Genomic DNA, 27,316 nt, shown 5'->3' with positions numbered 1-27,316 from the left:
TTTTGCTTGGAAAAGCACAATAAAGAGTTTATTTCAATCCTGCATTTCAGGAGAGAATTAGGTTTGAATTCCTGGGCTTGCCCCACATATGGGTAACAGATACCATTTTTTTTTTTTTTTTCTGACAAGCTGAGCATATTTCTTCCCTGGTTATGCTCCCCACCTCCTGTGGCAGCCATGAGCTGGAGGAGGGACCAGGGAAAAAGGCAGAGAGATGTCCTAAGCTGAGCAAAAAAGACAGCATCACGCCTGCACAGGGTCAGCATGGCTCAAGCCCTCTCAGCTGGTCAGTCGCTGTTGCTTGTGATCATTACTTGGCAGTGAAGTGTTCGATGTGTCTTTTTTTTTTTTTTTTTGGCAGGAACTTGAAAACCGGTTACAAAGAGATTTATTCTCCCTTCCAGTAGATTATTACAATCTTTAAAAAATGTTTCTGAAGAAGGTTTAATAAAATGAAAAAACATATTATATATGAAATGGTAAAATGTGTTACAAAATTGTTTGATCACATGTACACATATACACGTAAATGTATGTACACCTATACATATACACACAATAGACGAAAAAGGCTGGAAAGGAATACAACAACATGTTTAAGGATTATATAAGTGGTGAGATTGAGTAATTTTTTTCATTTTTACTGCTTAATTACAGTTTCCAAATGTTTTATTAAGCACAGGTATTACTGTTATAATCAGTTTCTTGAAAGTTACTCTAAAAGAATTAATGTATATAAAGGAAACTAAATTCTATATATTTTAGTTGTCACAATATCTTTCTTATTGTTTCCAGTTTCCCTTTTAATGAATGCCTGAGTAATAGGGATTGCTAGTTTTCATTAAGAAGTGAGAAGCTGTGAAGAAATTTTCACAACAGTAAATATCCCACTTGATCATAAAGCACAGTGTGAGGCCAGCAGCACACACTATGGTTTTGTAAAGAGTACATATGACCACAAAGGGTAGGAATGGAATCGGCCACTTACGACCCTTAAAGAAGGTCTCCCAGATTCCCAGAGTGACTGTGTGGTGGTCCTGGGACTTTGCTCCACTGCTCTTTATAACTCTGAGGTGTGATGTTTTTTCAGGATGAAGGTAAAAGGCAGAGGAATTACCTGCTTGCTGGTCTCCTTTGCTGTGATCTGCCTGGTCGCCACCCCTGGGGGCAGGGCCTGTCCTCGCCGCTGTGCCTGTTATATGCCTACGGAGGTACACTGCACATTTCGGTACCTGACCTCCATCCCAGACAGCATCCCGCCCAATGTGGAACGCATCAATTTAGGGTGTGTGAGACCCCGTGTTTCCTCTTCTCAAAGAGGGATCAATCACAGCGGTGACTTGTCCCTCAAACATCTGTGACTTTGGGAGATGAATCTCAATTGTTTTAACAATATTTCTTTTCTGAAATGAGCTCAGGAGAATTTTGTTTGTTGGGGGCAATAAGAAAACTTTTCCTGGTAAACTTTTATTAGGAGAAAGTTCTTCTAGAATTTGGAGTCCCTCTTGGTAGGTTGGGAGACTCATGGTGGTGAAAAGCTTCATTCTGGCTACATTTTTGCTGGAAAATGATATAGTTTCTGTTAACTATTGGGGTTATGATCATTCATCATAAGAGATGACAGGGTAACTGGAAGTGTCTGCCTATGTAATACACACACACACACACATATATATATATATATATGTATCCTTTTTATAGGCCCTTTGGTTTCTTTCCATACAAACTTATTTAAAATGGATGCCTAATTAAATTTTTAAAAATATGACTGTATTTTAAGTGTTCATGAAAAAAAAGTCTGTGTCTGAATACACATGTTGGACTTAACATCGTTTATTTGACATTAGTGAGCATGTACTATGCACTGGAGATACAATGATAAGATATATTATTCACTTCTAGGAGGTGTATTGATAGTTTAAAAGACAAGAGAAATGTACAGTCAATACAATTAATAAAAACTGTAATATAGCATACAAAGTGTTTTAGAGACAGACACTAATATTAAGAGCTAACACTAAGGTTGTGCTCAGTAGGTGCTGGCATCAGGTTAAGCACTGCATCCATTTAATCCTCATAACCCCTTTGGAGTGGGTTCTATTATTTACATTTTATAGATGAGGAAACTGAAGCACAGAAAGGCTGCTGATTTTGCCCAGGGTTGCACCGCTACTCAGTTGAGTCTGAGCTCATTTTGGGTATGATTATACCCACACCATACGCCCAAGCCTGGGCTCCAGAGCCCAGGCTTCTTAACCACTGCTGACGAATTCCACCTGGGGGAGTGGTGAGGCAATAGTGTCATGAAAGAATGGGCTAGATATTAAGTGTTCACAAATAGAAAAAGATGAGGTCAAGGGCATTCCAACCTGAGGGAACAGCATATATATAAAAGTTTGAAAATGAGAAGAAATGTGACAAGTTCCCAGAATGTGAGGGGGGTAATTGTAACTGAAACGGCAAGAACTGGGTAGAGAGTCGACCTTCTGTGGCATCTGGTGAATTTCAGTATTTGAAGCATTTGATTGTCTCAATAGAGTACAGTTATAAAGAGAGGTATTGAGTTTTTTTGTGTTTATTTTGGTTATGACATGTGAACTTTAGTTGACAGACTTAGCTTATGCCTAGAATGTAATTTTTTATTTCAGATACAACAGCTTGGTTAGATTGATGGAAACAGATTTTTCTGGCCTGACCAAACTGGAGTTACTCATGCTTCACAGCAATGGCATTCACACAATCCCTGACAAGACCTTCTCAGATTTGCAGGCCTTGCAGGTGAGACTGATGGAGAGAGGGGGCAGGTTAAAGAGGTAAGGTGGGACCTGTGAGATAGACCTTCAAAGTCTGCCTATCTCTACACAATATGAAAATCAACATTCTGTAAATTAGAAGCAGACGTCAACGGAGAATGTTAACGGATTTTTAACTGTGGAACTGTGTGTGTAAATCAGAATAATAAGAAAACTCTGAGGCAAGTTTTCTAATACCTCAAGCTAATAGAAAGAAACATCAATACCCAGAGATGATAAACCTTCAAAATTTAATCCTAAAAGGATACTTCTAGTCATGTTTATCTGGGAATTGAATGTGGTTCCTAAAAGTAATGACTATCTTAGACAGATAATAGTTTTATATAAATCAATGTACTGTTTTCAGTTTCATTTTATTTACTTATTCATGTTCTACCTTGTTCAAACAATTTTTTAAAGTTATGAGGACTCCCAAGGATGCATAAAATCATGCAAGAATGATCACAAAAGTAAGTGAGAAAGTAAAAGGTAAAATAAGCCTAGAGATAGGAATAAAGGGAACATGAGGAAATGCATACATAGAGGCCTTTATGTCTGCTGTAAGTAGGACTTGAAGCTTTTGAGACGCTAACAAGACATGACATCTATTAAAACTTAAACTGTTCAGGAAAAGCAAAGCCATGTATGATTTTAAATCAGAAAGAAATGTCTTACACAGCTCCTCATAAAATACAGTGTCATAAAATAAAGTCAATAATATCCTTATAAAAGATAAAGTACCTGTGTTCATAGAGCCTTCTAACATATACCAGAACTACGTAAGGGAGGTTATAACCATCCATGGTGGAGAGCAATAGAGTATAATGGAGCTATGTGATTCTGTTGATTTGGTTAATCAGGCTCTATTTGGAATGTATGTCTTTGGAGGAATAGATGGATTGCATGTCCTTTATAGAATTCTCTACATATATTTATTCTCTCGACCAAATTTTCAATGGATATTGAGGAACATTGAGTTGGAGATTGAACTCCCAGGTTACATTTGGGGCAAAGCTCTTCTATGTTGCCAACTTATTTTTTTCTTATTAGGGGTCTTGGCATTCTAGAAAAGCATTTTCAACAGAGATGATTGTTCAGGCCAAGTCAGGAAAATATGATGAGAAATTGTGTTTATTAGCATTTCTTTTTTCTTTATGAGAGAGAGTATGTTCAACTGGTAATTGGAGAGGGAATTGGAGAATACCTGAGCACTACTGAAATATTCAAAATTATTTTAATTGCAACTCAAAATTAGTCGTATTACTCATATCCAAAAAGTATAAGACACCTCTTAATGTCCATCAACCAATGATAGATAAAGTGTTGTGCGTGTATACAGTGGAATACTATTCAGCAAAGAAAGGAATGAAGGGCTGATACATGCTATGAGAGGGATGGGTCTTGAAAACATTTTTGCTAAGTGAAAGAAGCCAGACACAACGCCATAGAGTGTGTGATTCCATTTATATGAAATATTTAGAATAGGCAAATCCATGGAAACAAAGTATATTAGTGGTTGTGAAGGGCTAAGAGGATGGGAAAAATGACTGCTAATGGGTATTAGTTTTTATTTTAAGGTGCAAAATAAAGTTTATTAGAAACTTTAGGCCGGGCGCAGTGGCTTACACCTGTAACTCCAGCACTTTGGGAGGCCGAGGGGGGGGGGGGGGTGGATCACCTGAGGTTGGGAGTTCGAGACCAGCCTCACCAACATAGAGAAACCCCGTCTCTATTAAAGAATACAAAAAATTAGCCAGGCGTGGTGGTGCATGCCTGTAATCCCAGTTACTTGGGAGACTGAGGCAGGATAATCGCTTGAACCCAGGAGACGGAGGTTGTAGTGAGCCGAGATCACTCCATTGCACTCCAGCCTGGGCAACAAGAGTGAAACTCCATCTCAAAAAAAAAAAAAAAAAAAACACAAAAAAGAAACTTTATTTAGAAGTTTCTGACAGTGGATATGGTTGCACAACTCTATGAATATACTAAAAACCAATAAACTGTACACTTTTTTATTATTTTTTGAGACAGAATCTTGCTCTGTCACCCAGGCTGGAGTGCAGTGGTACAATCTCAGCTCACTACAACCTCCACCTTCCAAGTTCAAATGATTCTCTGCCTCAGCCTCCTGAGTAGCTGGGAGTACGTGTGTGTGCCACCATGCCCGGCTAATTTTGTGTGTGTATACGTATTTTTAGTAGAGATGGGGTTTCGCCATGTTGGCTAGGCTGGTCTCAAACACCTGGCCTCAAGTGATCTGCCTGCCTCAGCCTCCCAAAGTGCTGGAAGCCACCATGCCCAGCCGGTTGTACACTTTAAAAGGTGGATTTTATGGCGTGTGAACTATAACTCAATAAATTAAAATCAATAGTCTCTCTTATGAAAAATTTATGTTTAAGAAATCTTAAATTTACTTGAAATACTAAGACTTAAAAAAACCTTATAAAAACTTTCAACCTTGGAGAAGAGTAGAGAGAATATAATGAACTGTAATGGACCATTACCCAGCTGCAATAGTTATGGACTCATAGCAGATGTCTCACCTGCACCCCTACCCACTACTCTCCACTCCATTCAATTATTTTGAAACAAATCCAAATTTTCATAATACTCATCTGTAATACTTCTATATATCTCAAAATTAAGAAATATTTTTTAAATAACCACAATATCATTCATATATCTTAAATTTTAACAATCATTCCTGGCTGGGCGTGATGGCTCGTGCCTGTAATCCCAGCACTTTGGGAGGCTGAGGTGGGCGGATCAGCTGAGGTCAGGAGTTTGAGACCAACCTTGCCAACATGGTGAAACCCCATCTCTACTAAAACTACAAAAATTAGCCAGGCATGGTGGTGGGCGCCTGTTATCCCAGCTACCCAGGAGGCTGAGGCAGGAGACTCGCTTGAACCCAGGAGGCGGAGGTTGCAGTTAGCAGTGAGCAGTGATCACAACACTGCACTCCAGCCTGGGCGACAGAGCAAGACTCTGTCTCAAAAAAAAAAAAAAAAAAAGAAAAGAAAAAAATATATATCTCATTCCTTAATATCAATAGGCAAATGTTCATGAGTGTTCTAATTTTTCTGATATTGTCATATTTAATTTGCAACGAATTTGATTGAATTGGGATCCTAAGAAGGTATACAAATTGCACTGAATTAATTTCAACATGTTTTGTTATTGATAGGACTTTTTCCTCTTGTGAAAATTCCTTTGACAATATAAATATGTTTTTTTTTTTAATTCATAGGTCTTAAAAATGAGCTATAACAAAGTCCGAAAACTTCAGAAAGATACTTTTTATGGCCTCAGGAGCTTGACACGATTGCACATGGACCACAACAATATTGAGTTTATAAACCCAGAGGTTTTTTATGGGCTCAACTTTCTCCGCCTGGTGCACTTGGAAGGAAATCAGCTCACTAAGCTCCATCCAGATACATTTGTCTCTTTGAGCTACCTTCAGATATTTAAAATCTCTTTCATTAAGTTCCTATACTTGTCTGATAACTTCCTGACCTCCCTCCCTCAAGAGATGGTCTCCTATATGCCTGACCTAGACAGCCTTTACCTGCATGGGAACCCATGGACCTGTGATTGCCATTTAAAGTGGTTGTCTGACTGGATACAGGAGAAGCCAGGTATCTATATTGTTTATTTTTTTGTCCCAATTAAATGGAGGAAATCTGCTTGGAGGTGTTATAGTAGGAAGTGGAGAGGCCAGGATAATTTAGGAGAGAAAATAACATCTCAGAAATAATTCAAGAATAATTATTTACACATTATCTATGGCTGTGTTTTGGCTACTGTGGCAGTCAAGTAGTGTCAGAGAACTGTTTCACAAAGCCTAAAAATCCTTACTCTCTGGCTCTTTATAAAAATGCTGCTGATCCCTGGCTTAGAGAATAAATCTCATGCTCCTTAGGCTACAAGCAGGTCCTCCTAGTGTGGTGCTGGCCTATCCTCAGCCTCCTTTCCCTCCTCTCCAACCCTCAGCCCCGCCCATCCCAGGCACACAGGCAGTTTTTGCTCTTAACAACTCTGGACAACTTCTGCCACACCACAAACTGTTTTACCTCCTCATACCTGCTGCTACCCCTGCCTGGAGCCCTTCCTTTCTTTTTCTGCTTGATGGTTCTCACCCAGCCAGCAAACTGCTCAGTCCTTCTGAGAAGTCTGGCTGCTTCTCCACCCACCCCATCTCCATCAGAATAACCATTTCACCACTTGGGTTGTTTGCCTATACTTCCATTCTTGAATGGATAACATTTGGTTATGTTTACTACTATTAGAAGTCTTTTGCCTTTCCTGTATCTAATTTATCTTTAACTGTGGTCTCAATATGTCCCAAACTTACATATATGTATAAAAACACATCATATATGCATTTATACATATGTCATATGTACATATACATATGCACACACACGTAATCACACACTGCATACTGATATCTCAGTCAACAACAGATGGCATATATAATGATGGTCCCATAAGATTTATAATGGAGGTGAAATAAAACTATTGCCTAGTGACATTGTAGCCATCATAAAGTGGTAGTGCAACATGTTACCTTTTCTAAGTTTAGATACATAAATAATTCCAATTGTATTACAATTGCTTAAAGTACTCAGTAGAGTAATATGCTGTATGGGTCTGTAGCCTAGGAGCAGTAGGCTTTACCATATAGCCTAGGTGTGGAGTAGGCTATACTATCTCGGTTTGTGTAAGTACACTCCATAATGTTTGCACGACAAAATTGCCTAATGATGTCCCTGTTGTTAATCAATTCATAACTCTATATATGTAAAATAATTAAACCCATAGGGGCTCACATCTTTCAGTCTTAATAATCAAATGTTATCCTTTTGACTGAGATGACTTAATAATTTTTACAAGACCCATGGGTCAGTCACATCAACCTCTTCTGCTTTGAAAAATTTTCGTTGATTCCAAGAGATTCGACAGTTGTTCATGCCTTCAGTTGCCTCACTTGGCATGTGGTAGGCAATCCTTTTGCACTGATCTCAGTAGTTAAATGTAACACTCCTTTATCTACTTGTGGTTATCTTCTATTCTTTGATTCCGCAAAGATGTCGATGCAGCATTTCTATAAAATGAATTTGTGGCTGTTTCTCTAATGAGCATTTATTTCATGAATATGAAATCTATGTTCTGCTGCTCTGTTTCCATTCTTTTTTACATACTTGACAACCTGTTTTAATGCTAAATCATAGTGTAATCTTAATTAAAACATTTTAAAGGCAAATTTAATATATGTCGTAGCACCAATACATGTGATACAATGGAAAGCAATGACAATAGCTATGACAGTCTTTATAGGTATACAAGCTGTGATAGTTATATTGATTGCCAATTTGTCAGTTGTTACTGTAAAACATCTTCAATTGCAAGACACATCTCAATTTATAAGTTGAAATGTGAAAAAACAAACAAAAAAACATGGTCATAGAATTAGGCACTTTTTCTTGCCTGCCTGTCTGCCTTTCTTCCTTCTGCTGATCTTTCCTGAGCATCCATTGGCCAGGGCTGGGGACATACAGACGAACAAGAATGAAGTTTATAGTTTCATGTGAAGACAGATAAGTAAACAGGTCATTCTAATAGTGAATAATGAAAAAGTAGGATATAAGAGGTGAAAGGTACCAGAAGACTATAAAACAGGGAGCCCACCCAGAAGAAGTGCTGTTCAGACTGGGTTCTGAAGGATGATTGGTAAGTACTTGGGTCATGATGAAAGCCACCAAGTGTACAGGACATAGAAGGAACAGCGTATGCCAGAGCCAATGGGGCATGGCAGGCTTGAGGAATGGAAAGGATTTCCATGGGGCTGGAACCGAGTATGATGGAGGGAATGGAGGTGATGTGGTCAGGTTTGCATTTGAGGCAAAATACCTGATGTCCAAGGCCTGCTAACTCTGGCTCAGTGCAAGCAATAATAAGCATGCCACAGTGTGAGCATATTCTATGATGAGGTTTCATTAAGCCAGAAGTCTGCCATGTTGTCTTAGCCCAGGGTACTGATAAGTAGGTAAAGGAATACAGCTTGTTGGCAAGTGGGTGATTGGGAGGCAACTCTTTTTTTTTTTTTTTTTTTGAGATAGAGTTTTGCTCTTGTTGACCAGGCTGGAGTGCAATGGTGTGATCTTGGCTCACCACAACCTCTGCCTCCTGGGTTAAGTGATTCTCCTGCCTCAGCCTCCCAAGTAGCTGGGATTATAGACATGTGCCACCATGCCTGGCTAATTTTGTGTTTTTAGTAGAGACGGGGTTTTTCCATGTTGGTCAGACTGGTCTCGAACTTCCAACCTCAGGTGATCCGCCCGCCTCAGCCTCCCAAAGTGCTGAGGTTACAGGCGTGAGCTATTGCGGCTGGCCAGGAGGCAACTCTTACGATTGTTCAAAGGTTTCCCAACTTGCCAGCCTCCTCCTCTGCATAGGTTTAGACTATAAAATTTGCTGAAGAATGCCTCCTTGTCAGGCATCTGTCACATTACCTGTAGTACACACAGAATAGTTTGGTGTCCTTGGTCAGAGTGAGTTTCTTAAGCCTTTGAGAGGACATGTGCACACATGGGAAGGAGATTTGACCCTATCTAGCCACTCTGACAAATTAGATCTTCTAAGAAGTACAATGCTTTTTTAAGTGCGCTGTCTAGTGCATCATATAAGAGCTACTACATGGAACGGCATGGATGTCTCGGGCTGTATTTTGTGTAAGGGAAAAGTCTATACCTCTTACCAAGTATTCCAGTGACCAGCCATTTTAAATAGGCTCACCAGAGCAGAGCTTTTAAATGGTATGTGATATCCAAATATTTGAAAGACAAGGCACCTATGACTTAGAAATTCTGGTCCTTATAATGCTGGTCCTAGTGCTGTAAGACTTGCAACCTCTGACTTTGCCAGAATGTCAGACCTTTAATGGGCCTCCCCACTGCCTTGGCACAGTGTTCTTCCCTCCCCCTTAAACCTGAACCTGCTCTAGTGCATCTACCTCATCCAAGGGAACCATCAACCATCCAGTTTCCAAAGTCATAAAATGGAGTCTTCCTTGACCCTTCCTTTTAGTCACTGTCCGTATTCAGTCAATCCTCACCTCCTATTGATTGATTCTACCTGCTTCATTGTCTCCTGCATCCATCTGCTTCTCTTAATTCCTATTGCTACTAAGCTAGACCAGGTCAAGGTACCCTGTAATTCAGTCAATATTCTTTTGGATAATGGAAATAAACTTGGGTTTTTTAATGATATCCAAGGAATTATAAATAATCCTTTAACAAACAGCTTATCTTTTAGAGAACAATGAGGTCCTGTGGCCATATTAAAATGTTAAAATGAAGAAATAGAACTAAACTGTTATTAATAAAAACTGACAAACATGAGCATATCATTTTGTTTCCCTAGATAAAAAAAAATGACTAATTCAACTAATATTTACTGAGTACCAAATATATATCAGGCATTTGCTGAACATGGGAAATACTGCAGTGAATAAGATAGACAAAATTCTATGTCTATGTATATTATGTTGTAGCAGGGTATACATACATAGCTTTTTAAAAAATCAATTCAGAAGCAAAAAATCAGAAAACTTTCTATTGAACACTAAAATTTCCAAATTGTTTCAGCTTCTAGCAAAAGCTATTTCTTCAAAATGTTTATGTCAATTCATAAAGAGGTCATGACTGATAACTCAATTGTGATTTTTTTCCAGATGTAATAAAATGCAAAAAAGATAGAAGTCCCTCTAGTGTTCAGCAATGTCCACTTTGCATGAACCCTAGGACTTCTAAAGGCAAGCCCTTAGCTATGGTCTCAGCTGCAGCTTTCCAGTGTGCCAAGCCAACCATTGACTCATCCCTGAAATCAAAGAGCCTGACTATTCTGGAAGATAGTAGTTCTCCTTTCATCTCTCCCCAAGGTTTCATGGCACCCTTTGGCTCCCTCACTTTGAATATGACAGATCAGTCTGGAAATGAAGCTAACATGGTCTGCAGTATTCAAAAGCCCTCAAGGACATCACCCATTGCATTCACTGAAGAAAATGACTACATCATGCTAAATACTTCATTTTCAACATTTTTGGTGTGCAACATAGATTACGGTCACATTCAGCCAGTGTGGCAAATTCTGGCTTTGTACAGTGATTCTCCTCTGATACTAGAAAGGAGCCACTTGCTTAGTGAAACACCGCAGCTCTATTACAAATATAAACAGGTGGCTCCTAAGCCTGAAGACATTTTTACCAACATAGAGGCAGATCTCAGAGCAGATCCCTCTTGGTTAATGCAAGACCAAATTTCCTTGCAGCTGAACAGAACTGCCACCACACTCAGTACATTACAGATCCAGTACTCCAGTGACGCTCAAATCACTTTACCAAGAGCGGAGATGAGGCCAGTGAAACATAAATGGACTATGATTTCAAGGGATAACAATACTAAGCTGGAACATACTGTCTTGGTAGGTGGAACTGTTGGCCTGAACTGCCCAGGCCAAGGAGACCCCACCCCACACTTGGAGTGGCTTCTAGCTGATGGAAGTAAAGTGAGAGCCCCTTATGTCAGTGAGGATGGACGGATCCTAATAGACAAAAGTGGAAAATTGGAACTCCAGATGGCTGATAGTTTTGACACAGGCATATATCACTGTATAAGCAGCAATTATGATGATGCAGATATTCTCACCTATAGAATAACTGTGGTAGAACCTTTGGTCGAAGCGTATCAGGAAAATGGGATTCATCACACAGTTTTCATTGGTGAAACACTTGATCTTCCATGCCATTCTACTGGTATCCCAGATGCCTCTATTAGCTGGGTTCTTCCAGGAAAAAATGTGCTCTATCAGTCATCAAGAGACAAGAAAGTTCTTAACAATGGCACATTAAGAATATTACAGGTCACCCCGAAAGACCAAGGTTATTATCACTGTGTGGCAGCCAACCCATCAGGGGTTGATTTTTTGATTTTCCAAGTTTCAGTCAAGATGAAAGGACAAAGGCCCTCGGAGCATGATGGAGAAACAGAGGGATCTGGACTTGATGAGTCCAATTCTATTGCTCATCTTAAGGAGCCACCAGGTGCACAGCTCCGTATATCTGCTCTGATGGAGGCTGAGGTTGGAAAAAACACCTCAAACACAAGTAAGAGGCACAACTATCGGGAATTAATACTCCAGCGACGTGGAGATTCAACACATCGACGTTTTAGGGAGAATAGGAGGCATTTCCCTCCCTCTGCTAGGAGAATTGACCCACAACACTGGGCGGCACTGTTGGAGAAAGCTAAAAAGAATGCTGTGCCAGACAAGCGAGAAAATACCACAGCGAGCCCGCCCCCAGTGGTCACCCAACTCCCAAACATACCTGGTGAAGAAGATGATTCCTCAGGCATGCTCACTCTACATGAGGAATTTATGGTCCTGGCCACTAAAGCTTTGAACCTTCCAGCAAGGACAGTGACTGCTGACTCCAGAACAATATCTGATGGTCCTATGACAAACATAAATTATGGCACAGAATTCTCTCCTGTTGTGAATTCACAAATACTACCACCTGAAGAACCCATAGATTTCAAATTGTCTACTGCTATTAAAACTATAGCCATGTCAAAGAATATAAACCCAACCATGTCAAGCCAAATACAAGGCACAACCAATCAACATTCATCCACTGTCTTTCCACTGCTACTTGGAGCAACTGAATTTCAGGACTCTGACCAGATGGGAAGAGGAAGAGAGCATTTCCAAAGTGCACCCCGAATAACAGTGAGGACTATGATCAAAGATGTCAATGTCAAAATGCTTAGTAGCACCACCAACAAACTATTATTAGAGTCAGTAAATACCACAAATAGTCATCAAACATCTGTAAGAGAAGTCAGTGAGCCCAGGCGCAATCACTTCTATTCTCACACTACTCAAATACTTAGCACCTCCACGTTCCCTTCAGATCCACACACAGCTGCTCATTCTCAGTTTCTGATCCCTAGAAATAGTACAGTTAACATCCCGCTGTTCAGACGCTTTGGGAGGCAGAGGAGAATTGGCGGAAGGGGGCGGATTATCAGCCCATATAGAACTCCAGTTCTCCGACGGCATAGATACAGCATTTTCAGGTCAACACCCAGAGGTTCTTCTGAGAAAAGCACTACAGCATTCTCAGCCACAGTGCTCAATGTGACATGTCTGTCCTGTCTTCCCGGGGAGAGGCTCACCACTGCCACAGCAGCATTGTCTTTTCCAAGTGCTGCTCCTATCACCTTCCCCAAAGCTGACATTGCCAGAGTCCCATCAGAAGAGTCTACAACTCTAGTCCAGAATCCACTATTACTACTTGAGAACAAACCCAATGTAGATAGTGCGAAAACAACACCCACAATAAAATATTTCAGTACTGAAATTTCCCAAGTGACTCCAACTGGTGCAGTCATGACATATGCTCCAACATCCATACCCGTGGAAAAAACTCACAAAATAAATGCCGGTTACCCACGTGTGTCTAGCACCAATGAAGCTAAAAGAGATTCAGTGATTACATCGTCACTTTCAGGTGCTATCACCAAGCCACCAATGACTATTATAGCCACTACAAGGTTTTCAAGAAGGAAAATTCCCTGGCATCAGAACTTTGTAAATAACCATAACCCAAAAGGCAGATTAAGGAATCAACATAAAGTTAGTTTACAAAAAAGCACAGCTGTCATGCTTCCTAAAACGTCTCCTGCTTTACCCAGAGACAAAGTCTCCCCCTTCCATTTCAGCACACTTTCAACAAGTGTGATGCAAATTCCATCTAATACCTTGACTGCAACTCATCACACTACCACCAAAACACACAATCCTGGAAGTCTTCCAACAATGAAGGAGCTTCCCTTCCCACCCCTTAACCCTATGCTCCCTAGTATTATAAGCAAAGACTCAAGTGCAATAAGCATCATATCAACACAAACAATACCAGCAACAACTCCTACCTTCCCTGCATCTGTCATCACTTATGAAACCCAAACAGAGAGATCCAGAGCACAAACAATACAAAGAGAACAGGAGCCTCAAAAGAAGAACAGGACTGACCCAAACATCTCTCCATACCAGAGTTCTGGCTTCACTACATCCACTACTATGACACCTCCTGTTCTAACCACAGCTGAAACTTCAGTCAAGCCCAGTGTCTCTGCATTCACTCATTCCCCACCAGAAAACACAACTGGGATTTCAAGCACAATCAGTTTTCATTCAAGAACTCTTAATCTGACAGATGTGATTGAAGAACAAGCCCAAGCGAGTACTCAGACTTTGAAGAGCACAATTTTTTCTGAAACAACTTTGTCCAGCAAATCACACCAGAGTACCACAACTAGGAAAGTAATCATTAGACACTCAACCATCTCACCATTCCTGAGCAGCAGTGCTACTCTAATGCCAGTTCCCATCTCCCCTCCCTTTACTCAGAGAGCAGTTACTGACAACGTGGCAACTCCCATTTCCGGGCTTATGACAAATACAGTGGTCAAGCTGCATGAATCCTCAAGGCACAATGCTAAACCACAGCAATTAGTAGCAGAGGTTGCAACATCTCCCAAGGCTCACCCAAATGCCAAGTTCACAACTGGAAACACTCACTTCATCTACTCTAATCTGTTACATTCTACTCCCATGCCAGCACTAACAACAGTTAAATCACAGAATTCTAAATTAACTCTATCTCCCTGGGCAGAAAACCAATTTTGGCACAAACCATACTCAGAAATTGCTGAAAAAGGCAAAAAGCCAGAAGTAAGCATGTTGGCTACTACAGGCGTGTCAGAGACCACCACTCTTGCTTCAGATTGGGATGGACAGAAGAATGCAAAGAGTGACTTTGATAAGAAACCAGTTCAAGAAGTAACAACTTCCAAACTCCTTCCCTTTGACTCTTTGTCTAGATATATATTTGAAAAGCCCAGAATAGTTGGAGGAAAAGCTGCAAGTTTTACTATTCCAGCTAACTCGGATGCCTTTCTTCCCTGTGAAGCTGTTGGAAATCCCCTGCCCACCATTCATTGGACCAGAGTCCCATCAGGTATTTGAAACTTTTTCTTTACACTTAGTTTTTGTTAGAAAACAAGAAGAAGAATGTTATGTTTTGGGATTAAACATCCAAAGAATCAGTTTCAAATTTTTCTAAGACATAGAAACTATTAATATCCTCATTTGACACTGGCATATTTTCACTCATCAGAAGGGCCTAAAATATGTTAATGAACATTTTTTGGAATGCCTCAACAGCTGATTCAAAGTAATATGATTTGAGAAAGAGAGAGTGGTTATTGTGTTGAACCATCTGGCTTTTAAAGTAAAATTATATGAATAAAAAAATGCAGGCTGGGCACGGTGGCTCACGCCTGTAATCCCAGCACTTTGGGGAGGCCGAGGCGGGTGGATTACCTGAGGTCAGGAGTTCAGGATCAGCCTGGCCAACATGGTGAAACCCACTCTCTACTAAAAAAAATACAAAAATTAGCTGGGTGTGGTGGTGTGCCTGTAGTCCCAGCTACTCGGGAGGCTGAGACAGGAGGATTGCTTGAACCCAGGAGGTGGAGGTTACAGTGAGCCAAGATCATGCCATTGCACTCCAGCCTGGGTGACAAGAGTGAAACTCCATCTCAATAAAAATAAAATAAAATAATCCAGGAATAATTTTAGCAATCTGAAGACTAGATGTCCTAATTTTTTTTTTTTTTTGGTCTGTCACCTAGGGTGGAGTGCAGTGGTACAATCATGTCTCCAGGGGCTCAAGCGATCCTCCTATCTGAGCCACCTGAGTAGCTGGGACTACAAGTGCACACCACCATACCTAGCTAATACTTTTTGTTTGTAGAGACAGGGTCTCACTATGTTTCCAGGGCTGGTCTTGAACTGCTGGGCTCAAGTGATTCTCCCACCTCAGCCTCCCAAAGTGTTGGGATTACACAAGTGAGCCATAGGGCTGGGCTTTCATTTTAATTTAAGTGTATTCTTAGTAGCCCAAAAAACGATAGCTTTATGTTTTCTATCTGAACTTTGATGACCTATAGCAATAATTTTCTTTTTTTCTTCTCAGGACTTGATTTATCTAAGAGGAAACAGAATAGCAGGGTCCAGGTTCTCCCCAATGGTACCCTGTCCATCCAGAGGGTGGAAATTCAGGACCGCGGACAGTACTTATGTTCCGCATCCAATCTGTTTGGCACAGACCACCTTCATGTCACCTTGTCTGTGGTTTCCTATCCTCCCAGGATCCTGGAGAGACATACCAAAGAGATCACAGTTCATTCTGGAAGCACTGTGGAACTGAAGTGCAGAGCAGAAGGTAGGCCAAGCCCTACAGTTACCTGGATTCTTGCAAACCAAACAGTAGTCTCAGAATCATCCCAGGGAAGTAGGCAGGCCGTGGTGATGGTTGATGGAACATTGGTCATCCACAATCTCAGTATTTATGACCGTGGCTTTTACAAATGTGTGGCCAGCAACCCAGGTGGCCAGGATTCACTGCTGGTTAAAATACAAGTCATTGCAGCACCACCTGTTATTCTAGAGCAAAGGAGGCAAGTCATTGTAGGAACTTGGGGTGAGAGTTTAAAACTGCCCTGTACTGCAAAAGGAACTCCTCAGCCCAGCGTTTACTGGGTCCTCTCTGATGGCACTGAAGTGAAACCATTACAGTTTACCAATTCCAAGTTGTTCTTATTTTCAAATGGGACTTTGTATATAAGAAACCTAGCCTCTTCAGACAGGGGCACTTATGAATGCATCGCTACCAGTTCCACTGGTTCGGAGCGAAGAGTAGTAATGCTTACAATGGAAGAGCGAGTGACCAGCCCCAGGATAGAAGTTGCATCCCAGAAAAGGACTGAAGTGAATTTTGGGGACAAATTACTACTGAACTGCTCAGCCACTGGGGAGCCCAAACCCCAAATAATGTGGAGGTTACCATCCAAGGCTGTGGTCGACCAGCAGCATAGGTAAGTCTATACCTTTGGGTTGAAATTATCTGCTTTATCTATTTAGCTGTACAACTTCTGAAATAGAAAAAGTGACGCAGTGAGGCTAGCAGCAGTTTTAGAGTACATATAGACTTTGGACATAAAGGAAACTCTCTCGAAAAAAACTAATCTTTTGAGATCATTTGAATACAAAAACCATTCTTTTCACATGCTTAACTCAAAGGGTCAACTTCTTAGGGTTTTTGTATATTTTAGGGAGAATAAAAAAATCTCATTTATCTCCATACTTGGCACAGTCTTAAAATAGTAACTGTAGGACAGGCACAGTGGCTCACGCCTGTAATCCTAGCACTTTGGGAGGCCGAGGCAGGTGGATCACCTGAGGTCAGGAGTTCAGGGCTAGCTCGGCCAACATGGTGAAACCCTATCTCTACTAAAAGTACAAAAAAAAAAAAAAAATTAGTTGGGCATGGTGGCGGGTGCCTGTAATCCCAGCTGCTTGGGAGGCTGAGGCAGGAGAATTGCTTGAACCTGGGAGGTGGAGGTTGCAGTGAACCGAGATTGCACCACTGCACTCCAGCCTGGGCAACAGAGTGAGACTTTGTCTCAAAAAAAAAAAAAAAAAAAAAATAGTAATTGTATAAATATATTCATACTCTCTATAAACAAAACAGAGAAGGGAATTTTTGTGATGCATTGGAGATTCTGGAAAGAGACACTCCGTTATTTTACTCGTCTGAATCCCCTATTTGACATTTTAAACTTCATTATAATCAGTACTTAATTTTTTCTTTCCTAAAATTACAAAGCACTTTGTGAAAGTCACAATATTAAGACCTCCACCAAGTGAAACGTATTCAGGGCCCCTGCATTCTGATGTGATGAGACACATATATACAAATACACACTTTCTCTGGTCTGTTATAGGCATATGAATATATATATTTTTTGAGACAGAGTCTCACACTGTTGCCCAGGCTGGAGTGCAGTGGCGTGATCTCTACTCACTGCAAGCTCCGCCTCCCGGGTTCATGCCATTCTTCTACCTCAGCCTCCTGAGTAGCTGGGACTACAGGCACCCGCCACCACATCCGGCTAATTTTTTGTACTTTTAGTAGAGGCGGAGTTTCACCATGTTAGCCAGGATGGTCTTGATCTCTTGACCTTGTGATCTGCCCGCCTTGGCCTCCCAAAGTGCTGGGATTACAGGCATGAGCCACTGCGCCCGGCCTCAATATTCATTTTATAGCTGGCTTTCTATATAAATTCTATCTTCAAAAATCAATAATTATAGCTTATGAGGTTTTTTTTGCAAGTGGCATGACTTTACACAATGGTTTTCCATTACATGACAAAAAATGAGGATGAGAATTTCCATCTTATATATCTGTTTATTCATTAATAGAAAATATCCATGCAAAAAAAATTACACATAGTAAATGTGAATTTGTACATGCTTAGGAGTTGAAGATATTTTTCTAATGACATGAGTTGATACTGAATACAGCTAATAAATTTAACTTGTGATCTTTAGTTCAAAAGTAAATATTAATTTTCAAGTTTTTCAAATGTCATCAAAAATCACCTAAATTAAATTGAAATTCGTTTAGAATTTTTAAATGCTGAGTTATGAAATGTGAGTTTTGTGCTTTGGAGAGGCTGAAGATGCCTCTACGTTAGTCTTTATTAAGAATTCTGTCCTCCACTCTGGGAAACCTTCTATTTTCAAAAATAAATTCTCTCTCTCAAAAATATTAGTTTATAAAAAGAAACATCAATAGTTCTGTCTCTTATATGTCACAATCTCCAGTTGCATCCAGTGTAGGGGATATCACTCTAAGCCAGTCTTTCTCCAAGGGAAGATCCCCCTACCAGTAGTATTAGCATTGCCTGGGAATTTGTTGAATCAGCAGCTCTGATTTTGTTTTAATAAGCAATCTGCTCTTAAAAGCCCTCTAGGTGATTTTGTTGCTAAAATTTGACGCTTGTTTTCAAACTTAATTTTTTATGTTAGCTGGGAAGTTTGTTAAAGAGTGGGTTTCTATATCCTTGGCGAGACCTATTGAAGCAGAATTTCAGGAAACCAAAGCCAGGAAATATGCACCTTAAACTCGGCCCATGTAATTCTAATGCAGCTGATGAGGGATCTTCACTAAGAACCAAGTCAGAACAGTGGCTCTTTGCTGCACATGGAAACCTTTAATCTGGAAAATTTTAAGAATCCTGATGCCCAAGCCATGCTCCACACATATTAAGTCAAATTCTGGAGGTGGGACCCAGACATCAGTATTATTTTAAACTCCACAAGTGATTTTAATGTTTAGCCAAGTTTAAGAACCAATACTTTTAGAAAGCATTAGGAAAGAATGCCAGTATAGCATGGTGGAAAGCATAAGGCTTGAGAACCAGCCCTGTGACCTAAGGCAAGTGGCTAAATCTCTCTAAATACCAATTTTTCAGCTGTATAGTGACGGAATTACTTCAAGATTAAACAACCAGTGCAAAGCACCTGGCAGTTTCCCTTCATTTTAAGTGTATTCGTATTGATTTTACCTTGGTTTATATGCCAGAGAACTTCCTTCCATATTTGGGGAAAAAAAAAAAAAAAACAACTTTTTCTAATATTTTACTATAATACTTTCTATACTTACCTTTGCTGGAGAATAACAATGACTTGATGGCTGAGTGTGGTGGTTCACGCCGGTCATTCCAGCACTTTGGGAGACCAAGGCAGGAGGATCTCTTGAACCCAGAAGTTGGAGACCAGCCTTGGCAACACAGTGAGATCCTGTCTCTACAAAAAATAAAAAAATTAGGAGAGCATAGTGGTGTGTGTCTGTAGTCCCAGCTACTCAGAGGTTGAGGTTGGTGGATTGCTTGAACCTGAGAGGTGGAGGCTGCAGTGAGCCATGATCTCACCACTGCACTGTAGCCTGGGCTCCAGAGTGAGACCCTGTCTCAAAAAATATATAAATAAGTAAATAGAAAATAGGAGAGAGAGAAATGACTTGAGGCTGTTTGACCTGGTTAGCACTTATGCTATGAAAACAGTTTTTACTTTTCTCTCCAGTTTTATCTACCTGCTTAGCCCATGTTGCCCAAAAATAAGAAAGACGTTTTCTCATATAGGTATCCCTGATAGCACTTTTAGCACCAGTTGAGTTTCCACTGGTCTAAAAAACTAGATTTAGTTTTACCAGGAAAGATCTGCCATCTGGTGGTTAAATTTGGTAATGGTAGGCTGTGCAGCCACTGTACATCTGGAGAAAAATGGTATTCCACACAGCTCAATCCAGTGCAAAAACCAGTCACTCTACAGGTGCCCATAGAGGGCAGATGCTGCTGCAACAACCTTCTAAGGAATCTTGCGTTGGTATTCTCTTTATAACAAAGTAAAATTTATTTTTTTTCTAAAACAGAGTTTCATTTTTGTCACCCAGACCAGAGTGTAGTGGTGCGATCTCGGCTCACTGCAACCCCAGCCTCCTGGGTTCAAGCGATTCTCAAGCCTTAGCCTCCCAAGTAGCTGGGATTACAGGCATGTGCCATCATGCTCAGCTAATTTTTTGTATTTTTAGTCGAGATGGGGTTTTGCCGTGTTGGCCAGGCTAGTCTCAAACTCCTGCCCTCAAGTGATCTGCCCACATTGGCCTCCCAAAATGCTGGGATTACAGGTGTGAGCCACTGTGCCCAGCTAAAGTAGAATTTATTTTCTAACCAAATGATTCAATAATTGTTCTGTTACTAATAACTTTTTAGAAAGTATCATCTGGCATCTTTTCTGAGCAATTGAGTTTACCTATATATATTACAAAATGACCATGTCTGTGGATCCAGTTAGTTTACTTGATATGTGAAATGGTCAAGGAAGTCATGGTGTCTAGAAATTCCATATTTCTAGCACGTCCCTCATCATTAAGATTTTTCTTAAATTACTATGTAACTGAGATTCATTTGAATTCCATCTGAGAAATACTTACTTGCACTAAATTATACCTGTTCAATTAGATAATTTCATCTTTCAGCAAATGGCTTAGAAGACAGTAAGCTGGTAGTAATTTTATTTTTTATTGCAACAATTTAAAGCTAATCACACAAAAACAGGTAACTATGAGGTGATGGATATGCTAGTTAATCGTGGTCATTTCAATATATATATATATATATATATATATATATATATATATATATATACCTCAAAATGTCATGTTCTACACCTCAAAGATACACAATTTTCATTGGTCATGCTTCAATAAGGCTGGGGCAGAGGGAGGCAATCCTGAGTAAAACAGTTTCCCTCATTGCTAACAGCTGCACACTCAAATGAATCCCTTTTCTCCTTAGAGTGGGCAGCGGGATCCACGTCTACCCAAATGGATCCCTGTTTATTGGATCAGTAACAGAAAAAGACAGTGGTGTCTACTTGTGTGCGGCAAGAAACAAAATGGGGGATGATCTGATACTGATGCATGTCAGCCTAAGACTGAAACCTGCCAAAATTGACCACAAGCAGCATTTTAGAAAGCAAGTGCTCCATGGGAAAGATTTCCAAGTAGATTGCAAAGCTTCTGGCTCCCCAATGCCAGAGATATCTTGGAGTTTGCCCGATGGAACCATGATCAACAATGCAATGCAAGCAGATGACAGTGGCCACAGGACCAGGAGATATACCCTTTTCAACAATGGAACTTTATACTTCAACAAAGTTGGGGTAGCAGAGGAAGGAGATTATACTTGCTATGCCCAGAACACCCTAGGGAAAGATGAAATGAAGGTTCACTTAACAGTTATAACGGCTGCTCCCCGGATAAGGCAGAGTAAGAAAACCAACAAGAGAATCAAAGCTGGAGACACAGCTGTCCTTGACTGTGAGGTCATTGGGGATCCCAAACCAAAAATATTTTGGTTGCTGCCTTCCAATGACATGATTTCCTTCTCCACTGATAGGTACACATTTCATGCCAATGGGTCTTTGACCATCAACAAAGTGAAACTGCTCGATTCTGGAGAGTACGTATGTGTAGCCCGAAATCCCAGTGGGGATGACACCAAAATGTACAAACTGGATGTTGTCTCTAAACCTCCATTAATCAATGGTCTGTATACAAACAGAACTGTTATTAAAGCCACAGCCGTGAGACATTCCAAAAAACACTTTGACTGCAGAGCTGAAGGGACACCATATCCTGAAGTCATGTGGATCATGCCAGACAATATTTTCCTCACAACCCCATACTATGGAAGCAGAATCACAGTCCATAAAAATGGAACCTTGGAAATTAGGAATGTGAGGCTTTCAGATTCAGCCGATTTTATCTGTGTGGCCCGAAATGAAGGTGGAGAGAGTGTGTTGGTAGTACAGTTAGAAGTACTGGAAATGCTGAGAAGACCGACATTCAGAAAACCATTTAATGAAAAAATAGTTGCCCAGCTGGGAAAGTCCACAGCATTGAATTGCTCTGTTGATGGTAACCCACCACCTGAAATAATCTGGATTTTACCAAATGGCACACGATTTTCCAATGGACCACAAAGTTACCAGTATCTGATAGCAAGCAATGGTTCTTTTATCATTTATAAAACAACTCGGGAGGATACAGGAAAATATCGCTGTGCAGCTAGGAATAAAGTTGGCTATATTGAGAAATTAGTCATATTAGAAATCGGCCAGAAGCCAGTTATTCTTACCTATGCACCAGGGACAGTAAAAGGCATCAGTGGAGAATCTCTATCACTGCATTGTGTGTCTGATGGAATCCCTAAGCCAAATATCAAATGGACTGTGCCAAGTGGTTATGTAGTAGACAGGCCTCAGATTAATGAGAAATACATATTGCATGACAATGGCACCTTAGTCATCAAAGAAGCAACAGCTTATGACAGAGGAAACTATATCTGTAAGGCTCAAAATAGTGTTGGTCATACACTAATTACTGTTCCAGTAATGATTGTAGCCTACCCTCCCCGAATTACAAATCGTCCACCCAGGAGTATTGTCACCAGGACAGGGGCAGCCTTTCAGCTCCACTGTGTGGCCCTGGGAGTTCCCAAGCCAGAAATCACGTGGGAGATGCCTGACCACTCCCTTCTCTCAATGGCAAGTAAAGAGAGGACGCATGGAAGTGAGCAGCTTCACTTACAAGGTACCCTAGTCATTCAGAATCCCCAAACCTCCGATTCTGGGATATACAAATGCACAGCAAAGAATCCACTTGGTAGTGATTATGCAGCAACGTATATTCAAGTAATCTGACATGAAATAAAGTCAACATCTGGGAAGAATTTATTTTTTGGAAGAAGTTTAATCAAAGGCAGCCATAGGCATGTAAATGAATTTGAATACATTTACAGTATTAAATTTACAATGAACATGCAAAATAAAAGGACTTGTAAATAAATGCATTATGAACTGATGATACTGATATCTTTAACGGATCTCAAAACAAACTTTTAACTTACTTAAGGCACTTTTATTTTGCCAACAAATAACAATAAACATTAAAACGGTCCACTATAAAATAACAAATGGCTAATGTACCTGAATTTTTCAGTAAAAAAATGAACTTTTAATACCAGTTGCCTAGTGTCCACCTCCTATCAATCAATCAATCAATGTTACAAGCATGGCACTCAGAACAGAGACGACAATGGAAAATATTAAATCTACAATCTTTATGTAAATTTACCATCCTGATGTATAAATATTTTGTGGTTTATAAATTTTTTTGCTAAAACCTACAGAAAATAAGCACTGAACTGTCTTGATTATGATTCACCATTTGTTCACACTGAAAATTTTCATTGATTGATGGGGAATACAAAAATGTTTTAATAACTGCATTTAAAAATAAATGCAGGCTCACTTTTCCACATGTAAAAAGCAATGTAATACCTGCACATCATAAAATGTGAAAAGGGGGTTATTTTTGTCCAAATACACCCATTAAAAAGGTTTTAAAAATACAATGAAACTTCTTTATAACGTTAAGATCTAGCTCAGGCACCCCTGGTTTGGAGCTGTTTATAGGGAAATTTTTCTGAGGAATCGTTGCTCTATAAGCATTTCATTTCATTAATTAATTCTTTATGGGATGGGAAAATGCTTGGGAGGGTCTAGATCTATTATATATAATGAAGTTTCACTGTATTTAAAATCTGATCAATCCTACACAAAATGTTGCGTTTTTGTAATTCACTGAATTTATATGATTGATCTTATCTAAGGGTGGTTTTCCAGTGTAATTTCTCCAGCATCTATTCAAACATTCACCTAGTACTTAAGAATTATAGGAGCTTTATAAATGGGAAAAAAATGCCATAGGTCTTAGATATCTCAGTGCACAAAACCGAGAATTACTAATATGTTAGCCCCTGCCAATCATTTGAGCCATGTGGAATAGTACCCTTGGGTTTTCATCACACTGACTTTCAGCTAGCTCCATCTAAGCCTAAAATGTGACCTGGTTGCAACTTATGTCTGACGTTAGTACCCTGTGGCTGGAAGTGGTCAAAGATAGATATGCACTGAAATTGATCTCCTCTACTTCCAGGCCAAGAAGGGTAAATGCAATGACAAATGCAACCCTGTTAACCCTGTTAGGAAAAAGCCTACAGTGTAAACAAGAGAGTCTATGGGCTTCTTATATCCAAGAATTGTGATAGGTATAGCTGACTCCATTTGATTTCAAGGTCTTGTCTTTCTTTAAGGGGAGTTGGGGGGTCTCCATCTTATTCTAAGGTAATTTCCTCTGCTAAGGTAAAGTACCAGGTTCTGCCACAGGGCTTTCCCTTGTGATCAAAAGAATGCATTTGCAAGAAAAGGAAAAAAAAAAAAAAAAAGAAACCTCTCAAGATATAGAATTAACAGGGAGAAAATCTGAAGACTAAAGTAAAGTAATTCTAGTTATTTTCTTTATAATGCGCAGGGGTAAAACAGCATTCTTCAACTTTCAATAGAATCTTGGAATTAGAGTCGTAGCATAACTTCCTCACCCAAAAAAAGAACAAAGATATGCCCCACAGCTTTCATGTGCAAAATGATTAATAATTTAACTCACCTCTGCAAAGTATAAAGTGCATACAAATGCTATGCAATTATAACACTTATTCTTAAAACAGTATTACTGTTTGCAATGCTGAGCTACAAAATATATGGTTCAAACTGAACTGGCAAAGAAATCTGGAAATAACAAGGATGGAACATGACTCACTCACTAGGCACAACATTCACATTTCGGTTGTTTTGCCAATGCAGTCATTATATAGATATATTACTTTGAAGAAAACAACTTCATTAGCTTATCTAAGTATGATTCTTGAGAGGAAAAAATCTGATATACAAAACCAGCAAAAATGTGTACAGATACGTCTTCTGAAAGCAGATAGACTATTAATTTAGTGAAAAGAATGGTTTTTAATGTTTTGGCAAAGTCTTTTCCAGCCCAGAGTAAACACAAAATGGGCAGGCTGGAGTGAAATATTTTCACAGTGTACAAAGCAGTTCACATGGATGTTGCCACAGCAAAGTAAGCTGACATGTATTTGAGGTCATTTGCATGAGTCAAACTTTGCAATGAGTAACTCACCTAGGAATATATAAATTATTTATATATAATGATTTGCAAAAGAAAATGTCTACTAAAGTTGTACTAGCTACATTTTAAAAAAGTAGATTTACATGGTCTGCTCATTATAGACAAGTCTATTCACAGTATGCTTGACTATATTATATGTAAAATCATATGGCAAAAGAAAATGAAATAACAGAACATGGGAAAATATCCCCCACATGTTTTAAAATGCCCTGCAATTTTCACATTCAAAATTTTATGCATCTAAATCTAAAAAAATATTATATGGAATACTCTTAAGTTACACAAACTGATAATTTACTGGTTTCTTTTTTACTCTAATAGGAGCAAATTACCACATATTTGAACAAAGTTAAAATAGTTACTATTTCTTTATAATAAATTTGATGTATAATTTACTTGTGCTTTCTGCACCAATTTATAAATACAGTATATGCAATACACAACCAAGACTGACACTGACAGTAATAATTAAATTCAAAATAGCAAATACTTACCATACAAAATAAACAGCAAATACACCTTTTATGAAAACCAGAGCCTTCTGGACTTTGGGGCCAGATTCTCTGGAAACCATGTCAAGTGTGAGCACTGGAATCTCAAGCCAGCTACTGGATTTTTTTTCCCCTTAAGGTGGCATAAGGTTCAGGAGAACCAAAACTGGCAATAAATAGTTGGATGATTCCACTGCAGTTCTTTCAGGCCTTTAGGATTTACATGTTGTACCTTCACAATGACTCTCATCAATGATCTTGCCTCAAAACAAATTTAAGTACAGCTACTTCTAACAGGTTTCCGCACATCTTAGGGCAGCTCTCAAAGAAACCTTGGTTTAGGTTCTTGGTTTAAGAAGTTTAAGTACTAAGCAACAATCTGTTTCAGCACCTTTTGACCACAACAAAAGCAAAGAAAAGTCCTACATAAATAAGAACAAAGTTTATAAAGTGCTTATGAGATTACAAACGTTTCAAATTAGAGCGATGCAAATAAATGTCCGTTTCACCATCACAGATGAATGCAGAATAAACGGGCCATGTTTCTGTCAAGGTCTGACATGCCTTTCAAATCAGTAGTTTGGTCCAGCACAGTTTGTAAAATAAAATTAAAAAAAAAAAAACTTCATCATTAATGAATGAAATATATAAATACTTTAAATCCATCATAATCCATTCTTTCTAGAAATGTGAGATTCAAAAAAAGCACCAATTTCAAAAGGTCTGCTAGCACACTCTTCTGGGAGTAGGCCTGCCTCCATGATTCACATTTGTAAACCTACTATAAAGGTGAATTCAACAAAATCAAACCACAACTTCTCCTTGGCTTTTTGTCTAAACACCTTTTTTTTTTTTTTTTGTGAGATGTAGCATAAAATATAGTAAAATGTCAAAGAAATGAAAAAACAAAGGGACATTTTTAAAATGACTAATGCATTAAATTTGATTTTCTGTTTTTCAGTGCAAACATAAAACGTCATGTCTTCTCTTCTTGCAGATTCAGAAATGTGAAGGATGCCCATATGGAGTCACTCCTTGCTGTGGCTGGTTGCCTAAGGAGAAAAATAAATTCAACCAAAATTACAGATACAAAACTATTGCACAGATGGATGCTACCCTCTTGTCACTGCTCTCAGTACCAGCTGCAGGTACAGGGAAACAGAATGGCCAGAGAGTACTATCCTTGTCCTGAAAAACTCTTGTGGTGGGATTCAAGTACCACCCTGCAGAGGGGACAACTTTATTCACAGTCCACACTTGCCAATGCAAGGCCGCAGGATTTAGGTTACTGGCCCATCCAGAGTGTCTCCCTCTGAACTAAACTACTTGGTATTAACTTTCAAAAGGAGTACAGCAAAAGTTTCATAAAACATTGAAACTTCTCAAAATGCTTATAAAAGTCAGCTATTCTACTTTAACACATAATTGGTAAGAAAAAATTAGATTGGAAC

The 27,316-nt window shown here is 39.4% G+C and overlaps 2 protein-coding genes across 11 annotated transcripts in view; one reads left to right on the top strand and one right to left on the bottom strand.

The window, feature by feature from the left end:
• Positions 1 to 830: 830 nt before the first annotated feature.
• Positions 831 to 23,194, top strand: IGSF10 (immunoglobulin superfamily member 10). 2 transcript variants are annotated; one of them, XM_055248760.2, is made up of 6 exons: positions 831 to 1,285; positions 2,649 to 2,778; positions 6,043 to 6,433; positions 10,531 to 14,877; positions 15,898 to 16,798; positions 21,125 to 23,194. In XM_055248760.2, the coding sequence occupies exons 1-6, from the start codon at positions 1,092 to 1,094 to the stop codon at positions 23,031 to 23,033; spliced, it is 7,872 nt and encodes a 2,623-aa protein (XP_055104735.1). In that variant the 5' UTR covers positions 831 to 1,091; the 3' UTR covers positions 23,034 to 23,194. The 2 variants fall into 2 exon arrangements, with proteins under 2 accessions (XP_055104735.1, XP_055104736.1); XM_055248761.2 differs by lacking the exons at positions 831 to 1,285; positions 2,649 to 2,778; positions 6,043 to 6,433; positions 10,531 to 14,877; positions 15,898 to 16,798 and adding an exon at positions 18,919 to 19,203.
• Positions 23,063 to 27,316, bottom strand: part of MED12L (mediator complex subunit 12L) — a 344,195-nt gene continuing 339,941 nt past the window's right edge. For all 9 annotated transcript variants that reach the window (XM_055250839.2, XM_063620247.1, XM_063620245.1 and 6 more), the window contains one exon: positions 23,063 to 26,917. In XM_055250839.2, the coding sequence (XP_055106814.2) occupies positions 26,865 to 26,917 (53 nt within the window). In that variant the 3' untranslated portion in view covers positions 23,063 to 26,864. The remainder of the gene's footprint in view (positions 26,918 to 27,316) is intronic.

This window comes from Symphalangus syndactylus, chromosome 17 (assembly GCF_028878055.3).
Source record: "Symphalangus syndactylus isolate Jambi chromosome 17, NHGRI_mSymSyn1-v2.1_pri, whole genome shotgun sequence".
Lineage (NCBI taxonomy): Eukaryota > Metazoa > Chordata > Mammalia > Primates > Hylobatidae > Symphalangus > Symphalangus syndactylus.
This window is presented reverse-complemented; position numbering and strand designations above follow the sequence as displayed.

Bases quoted from the DNA above. Each gene is read 5' to 3' on its own strand.
- IGSF10 (XM_055248760.2), top strand. From the start codon at position 1,092: ATGAAGGTAAAAGGCAGAGGAATTACCTGCTTGCTGGTCTCCTTTGCT. The intron at 14,878-15,897 runs GTATTTGAAACT...TTTTCTTCTCAG, and splicing joins TTGGACCAGAGTCCCATCAG to GACTTGATTTATCTAAGAGG. The intron at 16,799-21,124 runs GTAAGTCTATAC...TTTTCTCCTTAG, and splicing joins GTGGTCGACCAGCAGCATAG to AGTGGGCAGCGGGATCCACG.